This window comes from Chaetura pelagica, unplaced genomic scaffold (genome assembly GCF_000747805.2).
Source record: "Chaetura pelagica isolate M959 unplaced genomic scaffold, ChaPel_1.0 scaffold123, whole genome shotgun sequence".
NCBI lineage: Eukaryota > Metazoa > Chordata > Aves > Apodiformes > Apodidae > Chaetura > Chaetura pelagica.
This window is the reverse complement of record NW_009953295.1, coordinates 456,609-472,041: the sequence shown is the minus strand read 5'-3', so window position 1 is coordinate 472,041 and position 15,433 is coordinate 456,609. Positions and strand designations below refer to the sequence as shown.

The 15,433-nt window shown below is 40.7% G+C and overlaps 1 protein-coding gene across 1 annotated transcript in view; it reads right to left on the bottom strand.

Moving 5' to 3' along the window:
• The window catches only part of SLC9A2 (solute carrier family 9, subfamily A (NHE2, cation proton antiporter 2), member 2), a 33,013-nt gene that overhangs the window by 15,719 nt on the left and 1,861 nt on the right, over positions 1 to 15,433 (bottom strand). The window contains exons 2-3 of the mRNA XM_009997947.1: positions 11,512 to 11,975; positions 5,802 to 6,052 (exon numbers count right to left, since the gene is read on the bottom strand). Of these exons, the coding sequence (XP_009996249.1) occupies positions 5,802 to 6,052; positions 11,512 to 11,975 (715 nt within the window). The remainder of the gene's footprint in view (positions 1 to 5,801; positions 6,053 to 11,511; positions 11,976 to 15,433) is intronic.

Genomic DNA, 15,433 nt, shown 5'->3' with positions numbered 1-15,433 from the left:
TAGGGAAACACAGTCCGTAATGCCTAATAATTATGAGGGTGGGCAAATATAGCAAGATGGGTTGTGAAGCAGCTGTTGCTCCTGGTTCTATTATCTAGGGCAAAAAACATATCTTCTTTGATTTCCCAGTTAAAACCATACAGACACATGTATGGGTTCTCAGTCAAACCATGTACATTAAACCTAAACAGAGAGGGAGACTGTATTTTTGTTGTCTTTCTGAATATAGCCCAGGAAGACTTGTGCTACCGTTATTTATCCCAGTTTCACCAGGTTTTCAGTTTACAATTATTTGTGGATATTTGTTCCTAGTGAAAGCTCCACACTGCTCTCTCTCTTACAAAGAAGGGTGGTAGGCTTGCCAACATCTCTGGAGAAAGCTGAAGCAGACACTCCAACTCATGAAGATCCCACTGGAGAAAGTCTTCTGCTGAGCACATCCTGACTCTAAGCCAGGAGCCCCATTTTGAAAAACTCAAACAACCCTCAATGTGAGTGTGAAAAAAAAGGCAGAATGAAAGAGAGATCAGAAAAATCTCAATGACATTATGAACACACATGCCTGGGTTCCTTCTTCTAAAAGAAGGGGATACAAAAAAATATTTGGAAAGCAGAAAAGGGAATCCCAGAAACAGCAATAACTTCAAAATGACCCTTGCAGAGTAAACTTCCTTAGGATTTTGCAAGAGGGTGTCCATAGCAGCAGCAGAAGCTGTAGTCACTGGCAAGACTCTGAAAATGTTTCTCCTAGTTAATTGAAGTTAGTTTTGTCCAGAAGTTTCCTCGTCTTATGTGGAGCCAGCATGGTCTGCTTTGGAGGGGACAACGGCCAAGATCTTAAACATAGTTGTTGATCTCTGTCCCCACCAACACATCCACATCCCCAGAGTGACTGGGCAGCATTACTTCTGAGGGATGAATCTGGGAGGCCACGTAGACACTGGGAAAGGGCACAGTGTACTGTGCTGACCTCTGTCAAGCAGCACAGCCCAGACAGGCACATCAGGATGAATAAAACCCAGGAGAGAGGGTCTGATGTGGAGACAGATGCAGGAAAGGTAGTGGCTTAAAAATATAGGTGGAGAGTATTTGCTAGCAGATAGTGCATCTAACTGGCCTTCACCCTGCATTTTCATCCCCCTGCACTTGGTGATAGAGAAGCAGATCTAGACAGCCCAGAATAAAATGGCCATTGTCATACAAAAACTAGCTCCAGATCTAAGCAAACTAAGAACGAAAACTTGACTAAAACTATGCCAGACCCCCATCCGTATTTAGCACTGACATAACTGTCAGTTCTCTCCTCGTTGACAGCTGATTTCAATATGATCTTAAACAGAAAGACCTTCAGTGGCCCAAAACCAGTATGATGCCTGGGAAGCAATGCTCATCATGGCTACATTGGATCCGCCACAGAAGAAATGATGCAGATTTCATGAACATGCATGCTTCCTCCCTGCATCACTCAGTGGTGTAGGTAACATTTCTAGCTTGAGCATGTCATTGGGACAACAGAAGTCCTGCAGTTCTGCCAGTTTGGACAGACCACCACTTCTTCATAGTTCTCCTCCTTGTTCTGATCTCACCGTTGTCCAGACTGGGAACTTGTCACAGATCCTACAAACATATGTTTCTGCACATCTCAAGAAAAAAGTGAAAGAGAACCAGGGCCCCACATGGATTTCATCCTGACATGGAGTAATGACTTGTCCAGGACATATATCCAAGCCCAGAAGCTGTTTAACATTCTCAGGTTCTTCAGTTTACATGCAGTTCTGGTGACCAACCTTAAAAGTGCAAAAGAATAAGGGTCTCAAGTCTACTTAACACTTTCACCCTCCAAGAACTCTCATTTTCAGTGGCAAACCAACTCTTCACAAGCCACAGGCTGCACTGAGAAACTTAAAAATATCTCAGGTTATGTCATGGGTCGTGACAGCTCTCCTCTGTGTGCACAGCTAGCCTGTACTAGTGGAACAAGTCAGATGCATCTTGGCTCCCTCCAGCAAACTGTGCACAGTGGAGCTGGCAAGCACAGGGGCAGCAAATGCAACCCAGCAAGAATAGACAGTGCAGGCTGCAAAACAGCCATTTCCAGATCTTTGTTGTTGTTTCAGAGTGTCAAAGCTGCAGCTTACTGTCCCAAACATTAGGGCTGTCAGGTCTGCCTTAAAGATAGAACAAAACACTCAGTGCAATTTATTACTCTCTTAAAATAAATTGTTTTCATTATTATAGTCATTTAGGAAAGCCCTGCAGCCTTGGGAGGGGGGAAGTGTGCTCTGGACATGGTTTGTTTTTGAATCCTGAGGCAATGGAGACACTGTAAATAGATGTCTGATAAGAATCTGTCACCAGATTAATCAGGATCTTTGCAAGCTGTAACTTAACACACCTGTCATGCTTAACCACTAGAATTTAAAGGGACGACACTCATATATACAATATTATTTTCAGTCACATTTTGCATTCATTCAAATAGTGTCAACTAATTGATGAGCTGGTTCACCAGTGTAACAAATACACTGTTTATTACTCTTCAGGTACTATTCCACAGCTGATCACTACTCACTTCAGGAATCTGGTATCTCTTCAGTGTAAGTCTCTTTAAGTTGAAAATGCTATTGCAATATAGTGTTAGAATTTAATATAAAATGCATTCCTTTAAATATGGAAGATTTCATGTACATTATAGCAATATGTTCTTCCCAAACGAAATCTTTACTGTCATAATCTGTCATAAAAGTTTACTGTGTTTTATTTTACATTTCTTATCCACACACATTATTTCTGCTTTCCACTTTTGTGACCTTAGGTAGTTGTTTTGGTCAAAAAGGGGAGGGAAAAAATAGTTAATTGCAATTAACTTGCAACCTTCTGTGCTTCTGAAGAATAAAAGTCCTCCTGTACAAACAGTACAGCTTCTGTCATGACTGCAATAAACTAGGCTACTGGGTTCAGTCCTCAAGTTTCCTTGACCTACTAAATTTACAGTAGTTTCAATGTTTGTTCCTTTCAGCCTGCTAACTCACTGTTGCAAAGGGAAAAGAAGAAAAAAAAAAAAAAAAAAAAAAAAAAAAAAAAAAAAAGAAAACGTATTGATAGTTCTGCTAAGAACTATCAGCACAATACTTATGAGAAATGAGTAAGCATAAAATGCAATGTTATAATTAGAAATGGATGCAAGCAAAAAAAGTTCAGGTTCACATCTGTAGGTTTTACAGTCACGGTCCTGATTCAAGCCTAGTTCTGATTACAGCAGAAGCTTCTTCCTTCCAGAGAGGACTTTCTCATTGCAGGTCTCAGGGGCACAGTTTAGTCCCTTCACTATTTCAGCTAGGTAACCCGGTGCAAGTGTTATACATGGATGCTTCAAGAAGAGTTTGTCCCAAGAAGGAGTATACAGACTTATCAGAAGAGGGACAAGCACCTTTCATTCCCCTCTATTCCTCTGCCAGTGAATTCCTACTTGCACAGAAAGGAGAGACTCTGTGTACGTGTCTTATTTATTTGATAACACTCTACGTTCCTGCTCATGTCCTCCACCTAAACTATGGAACAGCAAGTAACCACAAGGTCTCACTGATCTTTCCAAACCTGGTTACGAAGGAAGAGGGAGTCAATAATGTAAGACTCATGTGGATACGGGTGAAAAAAAGGGAGATGAGCAATTAGCACCTATAGGCTGAGCTACAAATAGCCACAGAATCATATAATGAATAAACAACCTGGGTTGTAAGGGACACTCCCAAGGTCATTTGGTCCAACTGCCTGCTCAAAGGAGGGCTGACTTTTGAGTCAGACACAGGCAATCAAGCTGTGCGTCACCCACTGCAGAAAACGACAGGGAACTTGACACAGATGCATGTTGTACTGGGACACAGAGCGAAACACCCTCAGTTCAAAGCCCAATGATACCCAATGATACGTGAAAACCATGGGGTAGATTTACTCCAAGGGGATGTGGGGATTACAGGAGCTCTAAGGCCCTCAGCAGCACCACTGGGAGGGGGCACACGTCATGCGTCAGGACAGCTGAGACACTGCAGAGAGGGAGCCCTTCCTGCCCCCCCACCTTAGCTGTTACAAAATATATTGAGCGCCAAAACACATACAGGGCATTTTAGAGATAACTCCTTTTCTGTTGTTCTGTTAGAGGGAAAAAATACTTTGTGTTTCCTCTACTGTTTTGCACCCACTTAGGGGCCAGTGTTACAAACTAAAAGGAATAGTTTTATTTGCGCCATGGGCAGCCTGGGTGTGCTGGCTGCAGGCACTGGCATGTGGTGGGTCCACTGACTCACCCACAGACCCTCTGTGCCCTTTCCTTTGTACTCTGCACACAGCATGTCCAAATCAGTATTTTCATGTACACTGCCACAATTTTTCCATGCATGGTTTAGCTACATGGTTTTGGTTTAGAAGCCCTCTAAGTATTTGATCACAGGATGTCAAGGGCATTTGACTTAAGAAGTGGCAGAAACTAGAAACCACACAAACACTATGAATAGAAGCTAGGGGAAGAGATGGCACATTTATGAACTCGGTCAAAGTGGATGCATATGTTACTTTATTTAGGCTCATATCAAAGAAAGAAACCCATATAATCTCTAGCTCTTTATTTATATTAAAGTACTAACTCCTCTGTTTTCATGGCATATTTCTATTTTTATACTACTGAAATCATCAGCTGAAAGTTTCCACATAAACTGCATCCCAGCCCCAGAAAACCATATATTGGTAAGACTGATATCTAGCCTATCTTCACTTTCCTAAAAGATAATAATCAGATGAGGTATTATCAAGTATTAGTGACACTCAGAAGTAACATCTGATCTTTTATAAAAAGCTATGTTCCTAATGCCTGAATGACTCATGTTTGCCACTAGAGCAATACAAAGTCATTAAAGAAGGCTGGCCTTTAAAAATATTACTTGGAACCAGAGCAAACTGTTTAAATATATCAAATGTCATAAAATGCTCTTTCTGAAGTTAAGGTTGTTAACAGTATAAACAGTATGAAATGAGAGTCTGTGCCCTCTCTTTACTGAAGCCCAGGAGTAAAAAATCAGGTGTGAAAATATTTTTATTTGCTGGAAGTAGGATGAATAATCTTAAATAATGTTGCATACAGAGAGCATTGTAACACACAGGCACGTGTATCCACATATTACACTAAAGGGTTATATCACCATAGGACTCGATTCTTCAAATTTCATTCACCCAATCCTTATTTGTTCTTGTAATCCCACAAGAGTTTGCCTTAATGACATATACATTATCTTCATTGAATGGTACTAACTAGCTGCTCATCATGACTAAGTGTAAGATGTACTTTCATAATATATTGGCATCAGAAGTTAAGCCAGTTCCTTAAGTTCCCAGCTACCACTCCCACTCCCTCCCAACCACCACTGCCCCCACATCACTGTGGGCCACCCTTCAGCCATGCCCTTATGACTAGTTGTAGGGTCACATGAGGACACAGGTCACCAAACTGGCCTGAGTTAAAAATAACCCCACTGAAAATACAAGGTATTATTTTTAACACGGAACATTTCAAAGATCTGGTTTACGGTGTCATGCCATGAACAGTTTTAGTGACACAGCTGGTGTGGTGGCAAGCTGAGCTAATGGGACGGAAGCAGGAAGGGGAGAGGCCAGAAATCCTCAAGCCAGCATCACTGCCATGCAGAGTGGAAGGATGCCACATGGCAAAGTTTGCCAAGTCTGGTCCTCTCTGCAATTTCCTTTGGCATTCTTACTTGGGTGCTATGATTACTGAAGTTTGGAGTACTTACGCCATGATGCCCGAGAGATGAAACATTTCAGCTGTTATGTATGACAAGTAACTGTACAGGAAGACAAAGAGTGGCTCAATCACTCGGATTTTATGGGTGAAACGGGTGGTAAAGGCTGCTACAAATCCCAAAAGGATTCCAATCAATACTCCACCGATCCCCACTATAAAGAAGTTAGCAATCCCAGCGAATATGTCAATAACCTTAATTGTGCGCATCTGGCAGAAAGACTTGAACAAATTGTACAGGACCTATGAGGAAAAAGAAAGCACATTATGTTTCTGAACTCTTCTTCATTTCCCTTCATGTCATTATGCTCCTCTGCTTCAATCCTGAACTTTTAATATCTCCATCTACCTTCAACTCACTGTTGAGATATGTTGTTGTCTACCTCTGGTATATTACTTGTCATCCATAAATATCAGGGACATACACAAAGAAGGGCAAATATCATCATTTCCACTTCTGCAACTGGGATAAGGTTCTTAACACCTGTCGTTCTGTAGGCCAGGTGCATAGAACTATCTGATCTTTCTTTAATTTCATTTATTTGCAGAGCTTATAATTTCTCCACAAATGGCCATTTCAGATTTTCCCCAGAATACAATAAATAAATAAATAAAGAGGAAGAAAAAATACAGTTTAATAATCAGTGAAAAATCAGGTTATTTTCAAATGTGCTTGATCTATATAAAACATTGAAAGCTGCAGTGCTGAATCAGATTATAGATTAACCTGGCACAGGGTAGGGCAGGGGTGAGAAAGGGGATGAACAGTGATCACTCCAAGGAGTACAATAAACATGGCATCCATGGAGTGCTCCTTCTCTGACTTACTCAACATTAGGAATGCAATAGTTTTAAGACTTTTAAAATTTTAGATTATTTATAGAGATTTGGTTTTAATTCCCATTAAAAGACCTGTTACTATGTGTTTGCCCAGTTTATTTTTCAAAGTATTTGTAACCATCCTCCAAAACAAACTGGGTCAATGGGATTATGACATTTTCTTAGCCAGAGAGCCTTTTTTAAATTTTTATTTTATTTTATTTTATTTCCACACAGGAAACAGAATGATGTAAAGTCCACATTTCTCTAATATCCAGTATTTTCCTTACTATACACCAGAAAACAATGGAACCAGTGACTCTTAAAGAAACCTTAAAGGGTCTCTCCATTTGCAGGCTTACTTGGGAGATTTAAGCATTCCCTCCCTGGTACTGCACGTGTGCTCCCAGCCATGCAACACTGTGATGGCTACATGGTCCCCTTGTACAGATCTGAGCTTGGTCACAGGAACCTACTCCTACCTCAACAGGAGTGAGTGAACCTGAGTTCACAGGCTAAGCCACCATGGTCATAACAAACACCTAAGTAGTCACCTTGGACAGCTTGCAGCAGTTAAACCCTCATTTTCTTTCTAGACTTTGTAGCAAACCAAACAGGTTACTCTAACAGTAATGTTATTTAAGAGAACAACATTTTATCAGCACTTGCAATGTGCCAACAATGTAGGTGTTTGCATAATGACCGGGAGGCATTTATAATGCTGGCAGTCTTGTTCTCTCTCACATGACAAAAAGTAAGTTGTTCGGCTTTTCTTGGCCCAAATTCGACAGCTCTTATAGAGGTAGAAGTTCTCGGTAGAGATTAGTGCAAAGACGTGGACTGTTATGGGTCCTTTGGGCTAAGGGAAAGGGAAGAACTGAAAAAGAACAGAAGGTTAAATAAAACCTAACATGATCACCAGCAATTTTCATTGCAAAACAACAAATAGGACAAGAGCCGGAGCATGAACTATTTGTTTGATAATAATGATGCCCTCAGGATAAGTCCAACTGGGAGAAGGGTCCTTCTTCTTCTAGACAAACCCCTTCGTCTTGCTACTCTGAGGCAGACTCTGAGCCTTTTTGCCCTGTTCCTTGTTACTATGTCCTGTGCAGGAAAGGAATGTGATAGGCTCCACTGGTTTTCCACCTGTTTTGACTTGTGAACGTTACAGATCTGCATGAAAAGAAGTATACCAGAATTAAGCCTATAGATAAGAGGTGTGCCTTGGTCACTTGAGAAGGACCTCTCAGCCCACAGACTCCCAGGACTCCACGAATCATAGACTGAAGAAAAAATACTGCTGACTTGAGCTGTGTGCAAGGAGAGGAGTTTCCCTGAGTCACTTGCTGAAACTTGGGACTATCCCAAGACACCTACAGAATCTGACATGGCAGAATATTCCCTTGGTATGTATTAGGCAAGATTATTATTCTCTTTAACTGGAGTTTTAAATACCCCTTTTTATATTTTAAAAAGTAAGCATATAAATATATATATAAGGCACATCTCCAAAGTAAGGTCACTGACAGCTGCCTGTAAAGAAGCATGTAATTTTTATCTACTCAGGCAATAGCCTTTCCAAGGCTACTGGTTGTGAGCACTGACATTATCCTCACAGCAAAATATTCACCCTGCAAACAGAATGGAGCCTGTTGTTTCCATATACAGACAACCCCATAAATCTCAAGTCTGTTGCTGTAAAGTTATTTGAAAGAAGAAAAGCAATGTTCTCCTTCTTACCTGAGATCAAAACCAGACTGTTGTGGTAGAAGCAGCAGCTAAGACTACGGAATGTAATGAACGTGATTTTAATCTTGTTTCTACTGTTCTTTATTTACACTGCTGTAAATGTAATCAAAATCAGGTTGACTTCCCTTTTACTCTACAGCAGTTGGGTTTTACAGCTAAACTTTCAGGTGAGTAGCAACATTAACTCTAGTCATTTGGTATGAGAACAGGGGGTTTTCAAGTTCAGGATTTGCATTTACTCAACATCCTTCAGCTGAACTCACTGAAGGTTACACCAAGGAGTATTAGTCAGCAATCACTTTTTAATCTTGTCTCAGAATACGTCTGCTCTTTCTAGACACTAATTGCATATTTTTGTCAGTTCTCAGTTACAAGATTTAATTCTGAAATTACTTTAAAACACTCTAAATGTTTTCAGCAGAGGCAGAATACAGAGCACTGCTGTAATGTTTTATAGGATGGAAATAATATTATTGTAATGACACTGGCCCCTTCTTTGTGTTTTTAAACCCAGAATTGGAATTTGAACTGCTAACTCTCAACTTCAACTGTGATCCTGCAATGTAATATCACTGTGCTAGTTATCACTGACCCAGTCTTTCGGGAAAGCACCGACTCTGAACAAGAAGCCAACTGGCAAACGTTGTCCTCAGCTGAATTCAAGCTCCAAAATTCCATCAGTGGGGTAAAGGATCATCCAAATGCACGGGTGTATCACAAAAACTATCAGGCATGAAAGATCATCTGAGAAACACAGGAGAGCTGAGACTCTTGAGAAAGCACACCTCACTTTGTACCTAAAATGAAGGTGTGGTAGCACAGTTTCTGAAAAGGAAAAGCATAGATGACACTGCTATCCTAATAAAAGCTTTTATTAGGAGGAGCCAGGCAGTCCAAGCAGGAGAGTAGGAAGAAAAGCTTGAAAGCATGTTTACTAAATCACTGCACTGTTCTGCACTGCCCATCTGTGTAGGCCTTGGGTTTTTGGTACTGCAGTGGTCGTAGGACTTAGGCAGTTTCTGCAGATGGCCAGCCTGTGTTCAACTCCCATCCTACTTTGTCCCTCCATTCCACTGGAGGCACCTGCCAGGGTAGGTGGGACACAAGGGGTCCAGCACATGAAAGCTGGAAGGTACTGAGCTCTGCTTGCTCTCTTGTTCTGTCAACTCTCCACATAACACAACAAGGGGAAAGAAGAAAAAGTATTTACAAAACATGGTCTCCTTTGAGCATTTAACTACATAACCCCAGCCAGGACTGGTCTGGCACCATTGCTCTGGGCAGGGGAAGAGAGGTCCTCTAAGGGCACCCCACAGGGAAACAGTCTGAGGGTCTGGGTCATGTTCTAAGTCTAATCACATGATTGCAGGTGTGCAAAATCATAACAAGGAACTATTAGCAGACCAATTCTTAGCATGTGGAAACCACTTGATCTCCTGCCAAGTGCTACCCTTAAGCGATAGCTGTGAAGTAAGACCAAAGGTACTCTAAATTCCTTTCACTCCCTCATGAATATATGTATGGCCAGTGTGCATACTGGGCTGGGCCTACAGGCTCCTCAGAGTATCTTCTCTGTGTTAGGGCACCTGGGCAGACATGCCATGAGAAAGGACTACCTCCAAATAAAGCAATAATGATGTCTGCAGGAAAGCCACACATCACTGTTATTAAATTGTTATGACAGCACTTATAAAAATGGTGTTTTGGAGCAATTTGCCATTGGGCAATAGAACGCATGAATACTTCCATCATCAGGATGCAGTGCTTTCCTAGCAAATCTTGCCGCCTTTAACTACGGCTTCAGTGGAAATATGATCAATTTTGTTATTGGAAAAAAGTTATTCCAGTTGGAAAAATACACCCAAAAATATTTACACTAACATAAAACCAGATTTATTCCCCCAGAAAAAAAAACTTGTATGAAATGAATTCCACTGCACAAGTGGCTATTAAGAATTAATAGAGACAGACACAGCCATGGTTGAACTGCTAAGCTTTTTGAAACTCAGCGTTTACACCCATTTATTTTCAGGACTGGTTTAAGTACCAGTTTAGTAATGGCAGGCAGATTCACCTGTAAGCTAATGAGAAAAGCTAGGCTCCAAGGCAAGGCCATAACAGAGGATGTGATTCAGCTGGATGGATAGCAACAGAACCAGGTAAACATGAAGCATAAGTGAAAAAAAAACCCCACAAACAAAAAAACAGGACTCCCATGGACACACAACAAACTATCAGTACCAAGGCTCAGGTTGAATGTTGAGATACACAAGTGTTAAGCAGGTGAGGCAAAGTCCCAGACAAAAGGAAAAGCAAAGGACACCAAAGGTGCATAGAATGAGACAGGAATAAGAAGCCAGCGACAGAGAGAGGGAAGGTGTGGACTCAATTCATAAATCTTTCTGATCCTTCTGGCATATGAAAAACTGGACCTCCATGTCTCACAAAACAGAAAGCATGCCAGGACATAGTTGGCACAAGCAGGATTTCAACTAAGGCATGGATAAACAGCAGCAATTTCCCAGACATGGTGTCATCAGGTACAAACAAGGGGCATTGGAGATGTTAATGGAATTTGCAGATTACTGTCCTCAGGTTAGCACCACAAGCCCAGTTCAGCTAGTTAATGATTAGAAATTACTGCCTCCAGATGGCTGTCCTATCTAATCTGTAGCCTGGAATAAATGGATTGGTGGTCCCAGGACAGTTCCAACTGGATGAACACACATGAACACATGTGCAAAATGCACATGCACATCAAGTAGGTCATGTGCCACCTCAATGATTTGCCCATTCACCATGTGAACGTACTGGCACACCCACCATTGGCCCTTTTCCTTCTCCTGTGTAGCAACTTTTTTGCAGGTGAGGAATTAAAATTAGTGAAATAACAGAATTCAAAGATACAGAAACAAAAGAGATTAGGTGATAAAAGCCCTAGAGCAAACATGCTGCCATTACACATTACTCTGATGTTGTAAGAGTAAATCTGAAGTTTAGCGAATTACACAAACACATCAGCACACCTTGACTTCCATCTATCAGCAAACTGTAATAACCAGACACAAAAAGATATAACGAGGTGGCACGCGATCACTTTTTATCAACTAATCACTTATCAAGTAACTTACCACAGTTATAGCATCATTCAGCAAAGACTCTCCAAACACCAGGATGTAAAGCTGCTCATTGACATGAATATTTTCAAAAACGGCTAACACTGCCACAGGATCCACGGCTGAAATGAGGCTGCCAAAGAGCAAATTCTGCAGCAATGTGATATCAGTCAAACCAAATGCACTGATCTGGCAAATTCCATAAAGTGAAATTCCAATGCCAATGGCGTTCCAGAGTGTGCCCACCACGGCATACCAGAATATGGTACCAAAGTTCTCAAAGAAAAGACGAGTTGGCATAAAATATCCAGCGTCGAGTACAATGGGTGGTAAAAGATACAAGAAAAAAACATCACTGTTCATTACAGGTGGGGACTTCTCCTCTGCTCCAAATATAATCCCACCAAGAAGCAATCCAACCAGAATGAGGAGACAGCTTTCAGGCACTATTGAGGGCAACTTGTGATAGAGATGAAAGCCTTCAAAGGAAATTCAAACACAAGAAAGTAAAATGGTTATTTGCAAAAAATTCGAAATAATATTCTGGATTCTGTGATCTTAGTTTCTATAGTAAACAAACAGTAACTGCAGAGATACTTAATTTTCATTTCAAAGACTGAACTGGACCATCACAGCTGGTCAAGGCAAATTTGTCAGCTAGGACAGTTAGTTAAGTTGGTGGAGAGTCAATTTATTAGTTAGATGTTCCAGTGAATAGCTAGGCTTGCTGGAGCGACTGTGTGCAAGGGTTCTGTTTGTGGAAGTGTGGGAATTTTTGTAAAATGGAATCCTCCCGAAATGTAAATCAAACACTTTTCTAGCGCCAATTACATCAAGATAGAGAAAAAAAATATTACACTAATCACCCCTTCCTCCATGCACAGCTTCACAAAGGAGTTTAAGGAGTATATTAATTTAATTTTTAGAAGCTTTTTAGAGTCTAAAAGCTAGGGAGGGGAACTGGCACATGTGACCTGCACCCAGTCACCCACGGCCACTTCCTCAGCCACCATGAGGAAGCATTTACAGACACACTATTGTCCAATTTTAGCAGAGTCTCCAAATTAATTTCACAATAACCAACATGTTTTCCATAAAGTGACAATAAGTTGTAGCCTGGATGGTTGTGCTCATTCATCTGTGTCATATGAATTGTGGTAGCATCAAGTGTCTCTCGTACAGATCTGTGCAAAGTACTGGAAATATGAATTTAAAAAGTGTTCTGAATTAGGACTTAATGGTTAAATTTTCCTCAGCTTACTAAAACTCTCCAAGCTATGCAGTTTTGATTTTAAAATTTCCATTACTTGCGTAAGTTGACTGTTTTAAGGATGGTTTTGGTAATGAATGGGAAAAGTTTTGAAGGAACTTACTCTGGCCAATCTAATGGAACAATCAACCTTATGCACCAAGGTCACATTCCAGGTCTTGGAGATGCCAATCTTTTCCAGGCTCCTCCTTATCTATATTTGGCCCACATAATTATATAGAAAACTATCCACACCCACAAGATCCCATAATTCCTGCCTAACTAAAAAGCATTTAAATTATTTTAAATGAGAGCTACACAGAAACACTGGGTTTGGTAATAATGGGCGTCTATTTCAGTAAAACTATTTCAGTAAAAATCACACCTGTAGTTGAAACAGTTAAACTAGCGAAAGCTTGGTACACATCACATCCAGTTTCCCAGTTTCAGGCTTCTGTATCTTGTAACACCTATTTTGTTAACTCAATTATGGATGTTTTCCAGGTAAAAAAAACCCTGAACTTATAATTAGGAAAAATAAATGGTTAAGACAGATCAAGGGGAAGGTTGTTTTCATCTACAGATTTTTTTACTTACATATGCTATAACTATTAAAGCTATTTTTTAAAGTAAGCACTTCAAGCGGCAGGTTTTGTTTTTTTCTTTCTGGTGAACACAGACTGCTTTTTAATAGTTAGAAACACAGACTATGTGACTCATTAGAAGGATTGCCAAATTCACAGTCATTCCTCAGAACCATAATCATCAATATCCTATATTGATAAGACAGGTAGTGACTCTGGAAATACAAGAATTTGTAGCTGAAGACTTGACTCTTTACCTTTCAACCCCTTCCACATAAACATTTTGCAGTGTGCCTTAGTTTCTGCAGTGGCAGGATGCCAGGATTTCCAATACAGTGATTGAAGTTTCCTCTGAATAAATAGATTTTGCTAAAAGTTGTTTTAAGACCTTCAAAAGTATCTTAAATCATTTTCTCCGTAAAAATTGAAGAGGAAGTAATTTTTGGAAACGCAACTTTTAATAAAAACAAAAAACTTCCTAACTGGCTATAATGCAAGAGCATTGAAAAGTCTATTGTGAGTATAAAAATAAAAAACCTTTTATTTTCTTCTTTACACGGCACTCTTTGAAAGTTCATAACCTCTCAGAGCTTTTGGGACTCCACCTCATCCTTAAAGGCAATAAAAAGGCTGTCACTAGGTTCAATGTGCTTTTTATCCATGTAAACATGATTGAAACTCCTAAAAGACTGCCTGCCTCCATGAAAGGGACAAAAAGGTTATCACGGACAGACTGTGGTTCCCCATTTAAGGATAGAGAGATAGGATTTAGGATTCAATGCACATCAAGCCAGGTGCCCTGCAGGATGAGGGACATCTTCCCTACTTCGATGGATCCACAGCCACACGGTCAGAAACCCTAAGAGCATATCCCCTGCAGTACATGAATACTCAGACTTTTATGCTGAACCCAGAACTACAGCTACTTTCTCCTCCTCTGACCCTGTTCTTGGGCTCCTGACTACACAGTTACCTAGCTTCAACAGCATGGAAGGTGTTTACCCTCAGGCCATTGGGCATTAGGACACTTGCTTAAAGTGCAAGTTCAGTATTCTTCAAGATAAAAGTCCTTAGAGTCCTGGTTTCCTACTTGTTAGGTGAAATCCAGTGCACTCTGATGCTGGAAATCCCCCTGAGTTGCGTACTTCTGAATATACATGAGTTTTCGAAGGGCCCTCTGAATACCTTATACCTTTTTTCAGGATAGAAGTGCTGGAAGGGTACCAGCTAAATTGACAGAACTTCTCATAGTGCATTTGTGATTAAATGCAGGACTAATGGGAATGCAGATCAGTCAGACAACATTTTATATGTTTAGTAGCATAAGAATGAAGCAAAACTGCTAGATAAGTAGACTACTCTCACTACCTAGAAACTGCAGCATATTTCAGGTTCCCTGGGTCCCACCTAATATACTCAGAGTAAATCAGCATGTTTGTAACATACCTCCTATCTGGCATCACCGCACAAACCCACAAATAAGTAGAGGTAGCCAGAAAATAACCATTTTGTTCAATGTAATTTCTTAGATTTCAAAATACGCCCTTCTATGCTGGAAGAAAAAGCACTGTGTTTCTAATGCCTTTGTGAAAATGTTCCATGTCAAAAAGTTCAAGTTCTGCTTGACAACTTTAGGTTTTCCCTTTTTGTGCAGTCTCTTTTACTGTCTCTAAACCTAGCCTACAATGACATGAGCACAGCCAGGATCTCAGAAACCTTTCAGGTAAACCCCCTGTAAAAAACAGCAAATGCTGGCCAGTGAAACTGCATTTCTGCAAAAGCACATTTGTTCAAAAACACTCCTGCAGGGTAACAAGCAAGTGCTGCAATACATTTGCCTTTGGGGTCCTTCATACACTGTGAGGGCTGTTATTAAATATGACCCTATCTTCTGAGCTCTATGCAGCTGAAAAGAACTTAGGGCTCAGTTCACCAAGGTTTACTACTCGTCAGTGCCAAGCGTAAGCATTCAGCACCAAGCCCCAGAAAGGAATTTGTGATGCCAGATTAGGCACCCAAGTTTCCTGGGCAGTGTGTGAGTCTCGAGGTGGATTTCATGCTGCCTGGCATGATAGGGGCGAGATGCCGATGCTGCTCAGCAGGA